This window comes from Fragaria vesca, linkage group LG3 (assembly GCF_000184155.1).
Source record: "Fragaria vesca subsp. vesca linkage group LG3, FraVesHawaii_1.0, whole genome shotgun sequence".
In the NCBI taxonomy this organism is placed as follows: domain Eukaryota; kingdom Viridiplantae; phylum Streptophyta; class Magnoliopsida; order Rosales; family Rosaceae; genus Fragaria; species Fragaria vesca.
The window spans coordinates 16,769,479-16,785,068 of NC_020493.1; the positions used below are offsets into that span (position 1 = coordinate 16,769,479).

Genomic DNA, 15,590 nt, shown 5'->3' on the forward strand with positions numbered 1-15,590 from the left:
TTTAAAAAAAAAAAAAAAAAAAAAAATTTCGGGATCTCGATCCTGATCAGGATCGGGACGTACGGGACAGATTTTTAAAAACACATTTCCGTCCTGTCCCGTCCCGTTCTTTTATTTTCGGGACGAGACGAGGTTCATCAAATCCCGACCCGTCCCGTGCCCAACCCTACTTTTAGCAGACATAAAGAAGAGAATTCTACCGAATTCTACCGTTTGATAAAAAGAAAGAAATCATCATTAACAAGCCTCAAAAAATGATCCCACTAATTACCTTTTTAATTTTACAATCTCCAATTTAACCAGAAATATCCCACTTCTATAAGGTCAGAAACCTGCGGAGCCGGGTTCCCGGTTACCAATTTACCGTCTATATCTACTCCACCCCGACCTTAAAGCAAACTTCCTCATCTCCTGTCACTCTCTTTCTTTCTCTCTTAAATTCAAAAACCCCGTACACCAGACCAAGTTCACACCACCACCCACTGCAACTCTGTGAGAGAGAGAGAGAGTAGGAATTTCCCCAGTAAACCTTTGATGGGTTCCAGCCCCAATCCCAATTCCTTCTTATAAACCCTTTCTCTTCTTGTTTCTTTCTTTCCAATTGGGAAAACAGCCACAACCCGACGAACCCAAAAACGTGTTGAAATCATCATCCATTATGGCCTTCCAACTACACTACTGACACCCTTTCTGCAGATTTCCCGCACTCACTCTCTAACACCCTTCCTCCTCCTTTTGTTCTCTATAAAGCCCCTCTTTGTGTAAACCTCATCTCTTTCCTCGCTGGATCGTCGCTCAATCTCCCCCTCCACCCACTTGATCCGATCCAAACTTCATCAACTACTGTAAGTTTTTCGCAACCATTGTCTCTGTAAGTTTCGCAACCATTCTCACTCTAAGTGGCCGGAAAGTAAAACCCATTTGATTACTAGTTACTGGTCATGAGTATACATCGATCGGATCTTTGTTCTCAGCCGGGTGCTGACTGACAGGTGTTTTTGTAATTGTGACAGATTTGGAAGAAATGGGGAAAGCAGGAAGCAGAGACTGGACTCAGATCTACGCCATATACGGGCTAGACCAGTGGCAGACCATAGTATTCCTTCTCTTCCACGCTGTGCTTTTTACCATTCTGTCCCTCCTGTACCTCACTTACTTCGACCCGATCACTCTCTTCTTCCACCGCCTCCTCCCCATCGCCTCCGCCCGCTTTGCCGCCGGCTTCACCGGCTCCGTCACCGCGCTCTCCGCCCTCTGCCTCTTCTTCGCGTCCTTCCACTTCCTCCACTCCTCCCTCCCGCTCCACTACGACGTCGTCCAGCGCATGGTCGCCTCCGTCCACGACTGGTCCACCGTCAAGCACGCCCTCGACCTCGGCTGCGGCCGCGGCATCCTCCTCAACGCCGTCGCCACCCAGCTCAAGAAAGAAGGCAGCTCGGGCCGGGTCGTCGGGCTGGACCGGTCCAGGATGACCAGCCTCAACACGTTACGCACTGCCAAGCTGGAAGGCGTCGGGGAGTACGTCACTTGCCGTGAGGGTGACCCCAGGCGATTGCCGTTCGGGGACAACTACTTCGACGTGGTGGTATCCGCTGTGTTCGTCCACACCGTAGGGAAGGAGTACGGCCATCGGACGGTGGAGGCTTCCGCGGAGAGGATGAGGGTGGTCGGTGAGATGGTCCGGGTATTAAAGCCCGGTGGGTCCGGGGTCGTGTGGGACCTACTGCACGTTCCGGAATACGTGCGGAGACTGCAGGAGCTCAAGATGGAGGACATTCGGGTCTCGGAGCGGGTCACGGCCTTCATGGTCAGCAGTCAAATCGTGTCGTTTAGAAAGCCCAGTCAGCACTCTTTTGGGCTTGGAGAGGTCAGGCTGGACTGGAGATGCTGATTTTTCGAAGCCCAAACCCGGCCCGCCGTATACATTCTCAAAAATTAGTATTAATTTCACCTTATATAATGATACATAACAGCTACAAACTTTTAAGAGCTTGATTAATGATGGGATTAATCAAACTATTGATGGTTTTTTTTGTTTATTTTTTTTATTTTTTATTTTTATTTCGGGGTTTTATTTTGTAACGTCTGGAGAGGCGAAGCTGACCCAGATTGCCAGATGCTAAATATACATGTAAAATTTTAGTTTATCATTGTTATTAGTTTGTTTCATCTATACTCTATCTATATAGAATGGGATTGTGATGAAGACGCTGGTTGGTTATGATTTTGTATAAAGTTTTGTGTAGTAGAATCAATGATTTTTTGTGACTAACTTTTGATGTGTGCAGACATGAATCATTTCATGTGAATTGTCTAGTTATAATTTTTAGTGATTTTGGAGGATAAAAAAGTTGGGTTCAATTTTTTTGTAGGAGATTCTAAAGTTGTGTGATATTTTTTCTTGAATTAAATTCAGTTTACCCCCTTGTGGTTTGGGGGTAACTTCATGTTAGTCCCTACATTTTTATTTTCATCAGTTTACCCCTTGAACTCTTCAATTTCTATCTGCCGTGCCCAAATTCTCATATTCCGTTTGAATTGACCTTTAATTATCAGCAGTTAAGGTTTGATTTGGACATATAAAGTCCGATTTGCCCAAATTCTAGATACTGACCTCATAGTTAAGGTTAAAATTATCAGCAGTTAACGTCCGATTTGGACAGAATATAGGATATTTGGTCACGCTTGAGGAAAATTCAAAAGTTTGAGGGGTAAACTGATGAAATTAAAAGTATAGGGATTAACATGAAGTTACTCCCAAACTTCATGGGGTAAACTGAATTTAATTTTTTTTCTTTTATAGACTAGCCAACAAGTAGATTCCTCATAGTGAAGGAAGGTGTTGGTGCTAATGGGATGTGACATAGCTGACATGTGAGTGGTGAGTTGTTAGATTTTATATGTTAGCGGGATTCTAGGGTTATGTAGGTGAAGTTGATCAATCATGTTATTTGGTTAGTGTTGTAAACTGTTCGGATACCACTCTAGGTTGATGCTTGATTCGTGAACTTCATGAGTAATTAACTTGTATTCTCTAGCGAGTTTGGCTCGTAACTTAAGCTTGTTTAATGAGTTGTAGTCATTTTACTTGTATATTTCCATTTTGTTGAACAATAATTGTGGTATGCCAAAACATTATTTTAAAAACTCAAGAGTATGCACCACTTTCATTCAATATAATCCAAGTACAGAATTTTCTACTGCTCATGATACTTGATTTTGCTTGCTCCCTAATTTTGGTCCAAAATTTCCTCAAGTTTAATGAGGACGAAGATAAATGTGATGGAATTGAAAGAGATGGTGGTTGCAATTCTTTGTGGAGGTTGTGAATTGTGAGTTTATGATAGAGTACCATGTAGGGTTTGGGATGATGTGAAGTCGTAATCATCGATCTTTGATAACGAAATGTTATAGTTGGGTGTGGGAGAAGGAGAATGGTTGGACATTAAATCCAAATTCCCATCCAACTCTTGTTACAAATTTGTTCGTACGGGTTTTGGAAAATATCAATAATCTCGTGAAGTTTATAAGAGAGAAAGTACCTCTTTTAACTCCCGAGTGTTGTTGAAGTTAATCCACTGTGATGAACTATGAAATGATTGAAACCATGCAAGTCTTGTTTCAGATTATACGTTTTCATTTCGAGCAAAATTACATATAACGACTAATGACTTGCTATATAAAACCAGGATAATAAAAACTTGCAATCTAAGTAATCTCACATTCTGGTAGCTCGATAAAAGCATTGCATCTTGGAGCTTGTACCTAGTAACATGAACAAAAAGCTTCTTGTGCATTTCAAGAAAACAAACTAGAATGCAGTCATTGCAAACCCCTATATATCATATATCATAGTTAGAAGGGGAATTTTCATATACACCCAATTTTAAAGAGTAGTTTTAAATAAAACCCATATAATATTCATATCTGATAGACATCTAAAATGTATCAATTATGATAAATATTATGTCTTATTTTTTCTAAATTTTACACAATTGCCACCATTCAACTATAACATATCAAGAGAACACTAACTAAAACCAAGAGAGAGCTCCACAAAAGTAGGAGGAAGAGTTTTTAGGGTTTGGTTTCGTTGCTTGTCCGGCGGCACCCCTACGCAGACGTTGGTTTCTAGCCTCGTCAGTGTGGCTTGGGTCGCTGTCGGACGGGCGTTGTGGTGCCGGTGGATTCAAAGGGAGGAGGCTATCTTGGGGGCTGCCCATGAAGGTGGCGGCACTGTGTTGCAGATCGGTGTTGCTTTGACGAGGAGGCTTCGTCGGCGTCCCTGAGAGGCGTGTCAAGGTTAGGCCTGGCTGAGGCGAGGAGCGGTGGTTGGGACGACGGGGAGAACACGGCGGCGGCGGACTACCCGGCTGTAAAGCCTCGTTCTGCAGCGAATCGTGGAGGAAGAATGGAGGCTGCCTCGCAAGGGTAGGTCGCTGATGATGATGCTCTTCTGGCGGTGGCCGGCGTCGATGTCAGGGTGACGGTTCTGCTCCAGGTTGCACCAGTCTTCAATGGGCCGGGTCTTAGGTAGACTGTTTCTTGGAGGTCCACTGGTTGGTCGGGCCTAGGCTTTTAGGTTTTGTTTGTTTGGTTTGTTTGGTTGGTTAGTTGTCCCTCCTCTATGTGAGCGAGGGTTTAGGTTTTTAGGTAGTTTGGTGTTGTTGGTTGTGTGGTGGGGTGAGCCATGGTTATGGTGTCGTTTTCAGGGACTAAATTAATTAATGTCGGTTTGTTCTTGTTGTCAATGTAATGGGGAGGTTATACCTGTGCATATATGCTGGTAAGTTTGGCATGTAGTGTTTGAAATGGTTGTTTCTTCTTGAGGTTGACTGTAAGGATGTATCAATACTTCTGGAGTAGGTTAGGTTACGGGTGAACCCATTTCGGTTCTTAGCTACTGTAATCGCTGGTGTTTTGGGTAGGGAGGTGAGTGGGGAATTTATTTCCACCACCGATATCTCTTATAGTTATAATATTGTTTTCCCGTTAAATGAAATTCTTGATATTTCTCTCAAAAAAAAAAAAATTTGGTGTAACTGTTTACAGTGTGGAAGAATGGATGTGAACCATTGAGCTGATTCAAATTCAACCAAAGGACAAATGATGCAGGGGATATGTTCAATGAGCATTGCGCCTCAAAACAGCTTGGACATGGTGAAATCTGATTAAAGTTGAATCCTGTTGGACTCTTCTAGAATCAAATTCAGGCAATAAGCTGAAGTACCAAATGATGCAAGGTTTAGATTTTTTCTTTCACAAGGAAGGGGAACTTGTTCTACGTACTAGCATGATTTTGATCTAGGAACCTATAAACTATTTAGAGATTGTTTTGGCCACGCGTCTCAGCACGGCCAGAGTCGGGACTCTGGTGACTCAAAAGTAAAAGACAAGGTTGCGGGGCATGCCACCTCGCGAACGAGGAAAGAATGCGCTGCGCTAGACTTCTAAACAAGCAAAAAAGGGGTTTCCGGTACCACCTCGCGGACGAGGGATTACGAGCAAAACCTCTAGTCACCTGTGAATCGATACTCACTGTTAGAACGAGCAGAGCAACAAATAGGAAGAAAGGGCGAGTCCGAAAGGGATCTGAGAACTAAGGCGAAGTGCACTTAGACCTTTAGGGTTTCGAGGATGCTCGAAGATTTGTAGTAGTTTTGTATGATTTGATTGTGTGTCTAGACCAGATCCTCAAACTCCCTTATATAGCGATCCGCAAGCAGTTGGCAGAGACATTATCACAAACCCATTCAGACTTAGCAATTAGAATTCCACAAGAATACGACCAGCTCGCGAACCGCGCTATCCATGTGATACGTGTCCAGAACAGACTTCACCTAGGTCTCACTCACCACCCCGCCTCGCCAAGCACTGTAGACTTCTACGCGAACTAAAACGAGGATCTCGTGAAGTAACGAATCCCGCGGGGTATCAGAATCCTTGCAAAACTCTACCTCGCGCGCTGCTAGATCTCGCCACCCTACATGGGCTTCAAATTTAAAAAAGGGCCACAGGTACTGGCCCAAATGTTATCCAAAACTATATAGCAAGTCTTGGACCAAAATCTCCGCTGGGCTCAAACAGAGATGCTACCATCTGCCACCGTAAGGTTAAACCCCATATGTACCTTACCACCTTCCCCCATCGTAAGTATTCCACGTTTCCCAAAAAAAAAAAAACCCCATACGTACCTTACCACCTTCCCCCATCGTAAGGTATTCCACGTTTCCCAAAAAAAAAAAAAAATTTGCCTTACGTCTACAGTAACAAGGCATATATAGCGTTCCATTTGGTAAGGTATATCACTTCTATTTTTAATTATTTTCTCTTTTTGTTCCATTTTACCCTTTTGTTTTCAAGTAACCTTATTATTTATTCACTTGTATCCTTTCTCTAAGTATAGTTACAATTTATTTTTCTCTTTAAACTTCATGATTATAAATTTGTAAGTAATAAAAATCATACAGTTACGAAGAACCGAACAATATCTTTCATTTGAGTCTAATATTGAATATGTTTGGGCTAAATTATTTTCGAAAGAAAAAAGAAAAAAATAAAGTGAATTGAGTTTCTATAGAATTTCTAAAAATTTATGTCAACTAGCCGTTGAGAATAATTGAAAAAAATGATATTGGATGTTAAACAGAAACCTAGCCGTTGCAAACCCACCCATTTCAATTATGTCCTATCACATTTACCTCACGGTGGAAACACCTGCATATTAAATCAAAAGATTCTATAACATATTCTTTGACCATAAGCCATATATAGCTATATAGCTTACCAATTTTCCATACGGTGGCAGATGCGATTTTATTTTGAGAGGAATGGTTGGGGGTAATTAGGGCTCTTTATTGAGAGGGGTCGAGAGGAGTGATGTTACATAGATTGGCAAGTGTGAGACACGTCGATCAAACCAGCAAGGCCCCGAGGTATGCCCACCACCTGTTTTCACATTTGCCTCAAATCACACCACACATTTTCAGACCCTGTAAAATGTGGGTTCCTAATCAAGAAACGACAAATCAAAAGTGGGTGGTGCGTTACATCAATTCTCAATTCCCATTCCATCATACTGAAACTAGGTATCCAAAGCAAGACAGAAGACAAATCAAGGGCCAGAGAAGAAAGAAAAGCATGTGAGCCTGTGTCACTGTGATTGTGAGTCTTTCAATTATTTGTCTCTAGCTATTTCTATACGTTTTTGATGTGAACACTCATTGTGTCTGAACACTCATCTCTATTAAGACAATTTGTCTTGTGAAACTGTTTTTGGTTAAATTTATCATAATTTCAACAAATGCCCTTATCTAAAATTCATTCTAGCAAATTAGAAATATATAAAAGAAGAGTAAAAAAGACAAAATTCAATAAAAAAGAATACATAGATAAAATTTCAAAATAGCAGTTATACATTGATTAGCCAGAATTTCTCCACTTTACGTGCACCTGTCTCTTCCTCCTATTAACGTGCAGCATATCTTCTCCACTTTTTACATTTGCCAGAACTGTAAAAACTGCTAAACTTTCAGATATCCCTCCAAATGCCCTTTGTTTATTAATTGTTTAACGTAGAGATATTTAATCAAAGAGGGTAAAAGAGTAAACCTTCAACAATAGAAAGATAGAAACCACTCTAGAGTAGTTTTCTTCTGTCCCTCAAACTCTCCCGCATTCGCAATCATGGTTTTCTTCTTCTCAAGTTCTCTCTTTCTTCAAAATGTTCCACTCCACTCTTTTCGATCAATGCGAGAGGCTTGATCGCGAGATGAAATCTTTGTAGATAGATATGTAGTGGCAAGATGGCAACGTTGACGTATATAAGAGGTGAAGTGAGAATTGCATTTTATGCTGCCACTGGAATTGCAGATATCCTCCTAGCCTCCACATTGTATGATAAATCATGATCCACTTTGTGGTTGAAGCTTTTACTTTATCCCGTTTGGGTTAGCATGCAAATGATTTGCTATGAACGGGAATGATAGATTATTAATTTTCATGGTCTCAATTTTTTGCTTTTGCAGGGTCACGACTTAAACAAAAGCACGAAGACTGCACAAATATAAATGTAAGGTATGCTTATGCAGTTTTCCATATCGCAAATTTGATATCTGAACTCCAGGTCTAACTCTTTTTTTCCTTCTTTTTCTGAAAGTCTTGAAGATTTGGAAGAGATGTGGCTGAGGGCATTATCTCTCTCGCCCTGTATGTGTTTGCTTCTCAAATATGGAAATTGCAATCTGAATATTATAACTGATTCAATGTCAATAAACAGAAGTGGAGTATATGGATGATGCACGTCTTGGAAACTAAATAGATTGTTCTTCGATTCTCACATTAACATACAGGGCCATACAGTGTACGTGGAAGTGTACAATTTTCTAAAAGATTTTAGGATTTGTGATCTTACTGTTTTTTTCCTTCCTAACTTTGCAGGTATTTCTTAGAGGCGCAAGAGACTAGCTGCCCAAAATGAGGTATGCATTATTATGATCGTCTTAGTTCTAAGAGGATTGCTGCAACTATTTTAAAAGGGTTTCAGTACTAGAGCTATTTTGAAAGGGTTTTAATAGAGATTTCTGATGGGATTCCTTGATTAATTACAGGAGACAAATACACGTTCTGTTATTGGTTAGCTTACTCAGGTCGAGATCCTAGATGGTTACTTTTTTTCTTTGTTCAAGTTCAAAGTTGATGGTTCACGTACAATTGATGGATTCAGCCAAGGTTTGATTTGAAAGTGAAATTTTGTCTTCACACATTTTGCTGCACGTGTAGACATGAAGTCCTCCTTTTTCTTTTTCATAGTGTTACTGTAAGATGCTTGAATCCTATGGTTGAGAGGTTGATTTCATTAGCAGTTAACAAGTTTTCATTTCTTCATACATACAGTAGAAGTTGACATTATTTTTTATACAGTTGATAATGTCAAATGAGTCTCACTGCTCAATTTTGTGATTTCCCAATTTCATTTTCACATGTTTTGACCATTCAGTTTGTCCGAAATAGAATACAATCAAGACAAACATTTACCGTAAGTATAACTCAAAACAAAAAATAATAATACGCATGCGTCACGCATAGCTCTTTCGCATGCTAGCATAAATACTAGGGTATAAACGCACGCACGAGTGTGGCCTTTTCGCGCACGTATAGAGAGAAAATTCATACGCTTCCGGAATCACATGTGTTTGGAAGAATGACCTGCAACCGAATACGATTTTAATATACTGATGAAGTTTCACAATTTATTTCTATTTTCTGTATTGGGAGCTTGACATATTACCATAATTATATGGTTCAGTAAAAAAAAAGACAAAAAGTGTATTTTTTTTTTAATGCTTAGCATATCATAAAGTTTTCTATCTATGATTTTCTCTATATTATATTATTAGACCTCTGTTAAATTAGGCTTTATTAAGTGAGCACACTTATTGTACATTTGAGTATGACCAAAAGAAAATGATCACATATCAAAGTAGAATAATTAGCCTTTCAAGAGACATGTCAGTCTTCACAATTTGAAAGCGATAATTTACAAGCATGAGCGCACCCGCGTGTAGGAAGACTAGATGTTGATCAAATACCCAAACACTAGGCTATATTAAGTGAGCATACTTATTATTGTCTGTTTTCATAAAGGATTGATGGAAAAGGATTACAACTCAAAGTAGAATAATTAGTCGTTCACGAGACATGGCAATCTACAAACTTCAAAAACGATATTTGACACGCTTGAGCGCAGCCCTTCTACATGTTCTCATCAAGTCACGTGTAAGTTTTGGTAGATACCACTATATTAGCTCAGGGTATTTCATGACGAAAAAAGACATACACGCGCGAGTGCGACCCTTCCGTGTGCAGGAAGGCTAGTAAAATTTAGAAAGGAATTTGTTTTTCAAATTATCCTCGAGGAAAATTATTGATGACCCGGACCCACCACATCTTATTTGGTTCACTCTAACACTATTGATCTAAATAGTTTTATCTTATTTCTGATTGATCTATTTATTTACCTCTATTTTTTTTTCATCTTTGTTGATCCCACAGAAAATTGAGTTATGTGGTGTACCGGTACAGGGGGAATAATTACTCTACTCTGAAAGTTAGATTGATGAATAATTGGTATAGGTGAGGTGGGACAGGGAAGAAAATGTTATATGGTCGTCAGCTTGTTTTAGTCAAGTGGGATTACTAAGATCAACTCTGCGTACTAACGACACAATCAAGCATAAAACGGCAAACTCAGCTAAAACCGTCAGCTTGATAAAATGGTTAATTGCTAACTAGAAATCAAAGCAATTCATGTAAAAAGCCCACCAACTGCCCTCACATTGCATTTATAAAAACAGACCAGCACCTGCACTTCAATAATTGATTGACATGGTCATTTGGAGTCTTTACAATTTGCTCGAATAGTTTGACATATTTGGCCTTGAGAATAATTTATGCTCTATATAAACTTGGTAGAAGAACCATCATAGACTCACAGCCATTCTGCATTCCTTAGTTTCTCACATATATTTCTCTAGCTCTTGTGTTTGTGTTACACTGTCCAAAATGGCCGAGGCACTCATCAAGGTGCTTCTGGAACAATTGGCTACAGTTGCTTTTGACCACACAAAAGAAGCTATGAAGCTGATTCTGAATGCTGAGACTGAGGTCCAAAAATTCAGCAGCAATCTCAAAGCAATTCAAGCTGTGCTGGAGGATGCTGAGAAGCAGCAAGTGGAGAAGGCCAGCGTGAGAAACTGGTTGGATGGGCTCAATGATGTCTCTTACGAGATGATTGACGTGCTAGATGAGTGGAACACTGAAATCCTGAAACAAAAAGCATTGGGAGTCGTTACTGCTGAGAAAAAGAAAACCTTCAAGAAGGTATGCTTCTCCATCCCTTCGAATTGCTTTTGTTTTCGCCAAGTCAATAAGGCAAGTCATCTGTATAAAATAGCTACTGAGATAAAAGTGTTGAATGGAAAGTTAACTCTGATTGCTACTCAAAAAGAACAGTTTGAGTTTCATCAATCCTCAATTCATAGCAGAGATGGACAACTTATCAAACCGCTGGAAACTTCATCATTTGTCAAAATTTCTGAAATATTTGGCAGAGAAGAAGCAACAGCTGATTTGTTGAGCAAATTGTTGAGTGAGAGTAGTGATGAAGAAGGGAAAAGGGTCCTTATCATCCCTATAGTGGGTATGGGAGGGATGGGCAAGACAACTCTTGCCCAATTAGCTTACAACAATAAAACTGTCGAAACGTGTTTTGAAGAGAGAGTATGGGTTTGTGTCTCAGATCCCTTTGATGGGGTGAAGATTGCCAAAGCCATTATTAGTGGTACTGGTAATACCGCCCCAGATTCAACAGTGTTGCAAGATGTCTTGCAGTGTATGTCTAGATGTCTTGAGGGCAAGAAGTGCCTCATTGTCCTAGATGATGTGTGGACCGAAGACCAAAGTGAGTGGGAAAGTTTAAAGTTATCAGTAATAATGGAAGCTTGTGCTAAAGATAGTAAAATCGTGGTGACCACACGAAAAGAGAAAGTTGCGGAAATTATGGGAGCAACAACTCAAATGATCCATTTAGAGAAGCTGAGTGATGAAAATTGTTTGGCATTGTTCAATAGCATTGCGTTTTTGGGGAGGGAAGAGGATAAGGATAATGGGTTTGGAGCTATAGGTGAGAAAATAGCAAAAAAATGTAACGGATTGCCACTTGCTGCAAGAACTTTAGGTGCTCTCATGCACAATAAGAAGAAAAGGGGAGAATGGCAAGAGGTCTTGGATAGTAAGATATGGGCTCTAAAAGAGGTTAAGCAACAAGTTTTTCGGCCACTTTTACTAAGTTATTATGAGTTGGCCCCTACAGTTAGACGTTGTCTTTTATATTGTGCTACATTTGTAAAAGATTATCAATTCAACAAACAAAATTTGATTGAGTTGTGGATGTCACATGATTATTTTAGCGGGAAAGACTATAAAGAAAAGGAAACAACAGGTCAATATGTTTTCGAGACCTTAGTGATGCGATCGTTTTTCCAGGATGTTGTGGAAAAAGAAGACTACTACAATATAAGCAGTAGTATATATTGTAAAATGCATGATATTGTGCATGACTTTGTGCTGTTCCTCAATAAGAATGAGTGCTTTACAGTGGAGATTAAAGAAGCAAATGCAAGAAGAATGAGAATAAGTGAGGAGGTCCGTCATCTCATGTTAATGTTTGCATCCTTTAGTTCTCCACTTTCGGATTTTATTTCAGCAGTGAATTGCAAAAAGTTACGTACTCTAGCAATTTTTAATTCAACAATGAGTAGCATAGATATAAAAGCAATTTCACAAATGAAATGTCTGAGGACATTAAATTTGAGCCACAACAAGATGAGAGAAATTCCAGAAGAGATTGGTGAATTGATACATTTGAGGTATCTCGACTTGTCTCAAAATTACATGGAGAAACTACCAGACAGTTTGGGGAATTTATACAACTTGCAAACCTTGTGTCTGACTGGCTGCTTGGTGCTTATAAGACTGCCTGAAACTATGGGGAACTTGATTAATTTAAAGCATCTTCATAACGAGGGTTGTTCATACCTGGGGTACTTGCCTAGAGAGATGGCGAGATTAACAAGTCTGCAAACACTAAATGAGTGTACTCTCACCGATGAAGGCTTGAAACTAGGAGATCTGGGAAGCTTGGACCAGCTTCAGGGTAGTCTCTGGATTAAACTCAAGGAGAATTTGAAGGATGCTACGAGTGATGCAGAGAAGGCTCCCTTGTTGAATACAAAGCTTCGGTTTTTGATGCTATGGTTTTTTGAGCCATATCAAGATCTGGAGGCGTTACAGCCGCATCAAGATCTGGAGACTTTAACTATTTATTGGTATGGTGGCACCAGGGTGCCCAGTTGGATGATATCCTTGCAGAATTTGAGATATCTTTGTCTCGATGGTTGGAGTGAATGTGAATGTTTGCCTCCTCTTGGGAAATTGCCCTTCCTTGAGAAGATAGACGTAAGGGGAATGAAGAAAGTGAAGACGGTTAGAGATGAATTTTTGGGAATAATGGACACTCAGACATCAGCATCCTCATCCTCTGTTTTCTTCCCGAAATTGAAAGACCTCAGGTTCGACAGCATGGATGAGTTGGAACAGTGGGAAGGAGTTGGAGGTGATGAAATTACAATTATGCCATGCCTTGCTTCATTGACAATTAGCTACTGCACTAAGCTAATGAACCTGCCACTCTTTCTGCGAGACACACCAGTGAAGGAAGTTTCCATCAGTAGATGTCCTCGGAGTATCGTAATGCCTGTCTGGCCCGACAACTGTGACGTCCACATTAGCTTTTTATGAATGCGTTTGAGGTAATTTTACTTATTCATCGATGAGATTTCTTTGTTTATTTTCTGTTTTGGTATCTTTTAAGAATTGCTAGGCTGCATGATGTATCCCTTACTTCTATAAAATTAAAGCCACCATTATTCTTGTATGAAAAGGAAATCGGTGCCCTGTAATGATCTATACAAAGTTGCGTGCTCTGTAAAAATATTCACTGTGTTCTAAAAATATTGAGACAAATTATTTTATTTAATTGAAGGAGTCTCCTGGTTTCCCAGCAGGGTTGAACAGATATGAAAATAGACTCACAGAGAATGAGGAGGTCACCGCGATCACCTGAAACTGCAGATCTGTAGGGAATATATATGAATGCAGACTCTGAAATTGCATGAGTTTTCAAGCTGGTGATTAATCACTAAAGAGATCAGGTAATATATAATTAATTAATAAGTGTTTATAAGTGTTTGTGATATGGATGAAAGGTTGGCATGGCAATTTTAGATGGTTGAGTCTTTTTTTTTTTTTTCTTGGGGTCGGTATTAGATGGTTGAGTCTTGATGTCCTGTGATATAATTATGAATTAAGTCAGTTTTTGAAACTGTTTGGATGAAGAGCAACTGCAGGTTCGTATTAAGTTTCATCAGTCATTATTATTTGAAGAGTAATTTGTCAGATGAGATGTAGGTTATGTCTTGCTAAAATTCTCCTGTACGTGTTCATGTAGTTTAATAAATTTTAATTTAGATTGTTCTGCGCATGGTTACTCTATCACAACATTAATTCAAAGCACACACTCAGAATTTTGTGTCGGAGATTTTACATTTCAACTGCTCCGTAAAATGCTATGTGTTTAACTATTTGTACTGCTATTGTTTTGATGGTTTTGAAACGACAGTTCTCTCCCATCTTGTTAGATTGGAGAGCTGCTGTAATCTAGGTCCATTGCTCTTGTAGGGTTGTTTGTGTACGTTCTTCATAGTCCTGTTGTTGCTGTTGGTTGTTTCTGTTGTTTTCTCTTCTTTTTTTATAGCTCTGCCCCCTTTGGTTTTGAATGTACCTTTTTGCATCACACACACAAAAAAAAAAAAGAAAAAAAAGAAAACTTGAGGTATCAGTGATAACCAGTATCAACAAAACTTAGTAACTAGTGATTTGGCCATTGCAGATTCATTTGATTTATTGGTGAGGCACTATGACACGACCCACCCCGAATTTCACCCTGAAACCCAGAATAAGTCGTGCGGGGACCACCTCCAAGGAAAATTACTGAAAAGATTAAGAAAATCTCCCTTGCAGATGGACAACCCTAACTCGAAAAATTTCATATTATACTCTTAATTTAACACTTCTGAACATCCCATAATATACAAAAATTCTAAAGTATTCAGAGCTACTAAACACAAGCGGAAGCAAGAAAAACACGAGTAGGTTGAACAGGTAACCTACTGATGAAAACTGGCCGAAAAGCGGGTGACTATGCCTCGTCTCCTACTAGATCCAACCCGAACTCTGCAGACTGGGCAATTTAAAACGAAGGGCCCAGGGGAAAACATTTAATAACGTTAGAGTGAGTGGACAAAAGTAAATTAATAATTAAAATATTTATGTTTCCCCAAATTAATTTCTAAGGAAAAATCGAATGCATGCCGCAAGCGATAAAACCTTTATCCCATAAAATATCGAGCCTCTCAGACTCTATAATATATGTATGTATTTACACTCGTCCATACTCCCTATATAAATTCATGGGTCTATATAGGGCTACTACGCTCGCGTCCAACGCTCACGTCACGCCTTAATGCGGTGCTACACTACGCCATCAAGGTGGACAGACGGGTGTATAAATATGTGCCCATACCCCCTATATGAATTAAACACTCATATAGGGCTACTACGCTTACGTCCAACGCTCACGTCACACCATAATGCGGCTATATGCTACGCCATTAAGGTGGACAGACACATATGGCTAGCTAGCATTTATATACATACTCTCTCATAAATACATATTTATATCCACCGAAAATCTCATTTTCGGTAGCTCTCCAAGAGAAAATAAAAATCGTCAAATTAAAATGACGTTAAAATATTCCGCAATATTAATTGTTCAACCATGAACTATAGCATGCATTTATTTAAAATAAACGTCCACTCACGAATTAGGCCTAAGCCTGATGTCAATCTGGGGTCTCGTCTGCTCGAGCCTNTTCACGTCCTGTTCCAATTATAATATTAATTTCCCAACC

At 39.6% G+C, this 15,590-nt stretch overlaps 3 protein-coding genes across 3 annotated transcripts in view; all 3 read left to right on the forward strand.

Moving 5' to 3' along the window:
* The first annotated feature begins 421 nt into the window (after window positions 1–421).
* On the forward strand, window positions 422–2,270 carry LOC101306606 (demethylmenaquinone methyltransferase-like). The gene is made up of 2 exons (XM_004294492.1): window positions 422–845; window positions 1,014–2,270. The coding sequence occupies exon 2, from the start codon at window positions 1,025–1,027 to the stop codon at window positions 1,889–1,891; it is 867 nt and encodes a 288-aa protein (XP_004294540.1). The 5' UTR covers window positions 422–845; window positions 1,014–1,024; the 3' UTR covers window positions 1,892–2,270.
* Window positions 2,271–10,497: 8,227 nt separating this feature from the next.
* Window positions 10,498–12,271, forward strand: LOC101302250 (putative disease resistance protein RGA1-like). Its single transcript, XM_004295839.1, has 2 exons — window positions 10,498–12,204; window positions 12,266–12,271. Exons 1-2 carry the CDS (start codon window positions 10,564–10,566, stop codon window positions 12,269–12,271), a joined length of 1,647 nt encoding a protein of 548 aa, XP_004295887.1. The 5' UTR covers window positions 10,498–10,563.
* LOC101307470 (putative disease resistance RPP13-like protein 1-like) overlaps window positions 12,251–15,590 on the forward strand; it is an 11,513-nt gene continuing 8,173 nt past the window's right edge. The window contains exons 1-2 of the mRNA XM_004294495.1: window positions 12,251–13,370; window positions 13,626–13,772. Of these exons, the coding sequence (XP_004294543.1) occupies window positions 12,313–13,359 (1,047 nt within the window). The 5' untranslated portion in view covers window positions 12,251–12,312 and the 3' untranslated portion in view covers window positions 13,360–13,370; window positions 13,626–13,772. The remainder of the gene's footprint in view (window positions 13,371–13,625; window positions 13,773–15,590) is intronic.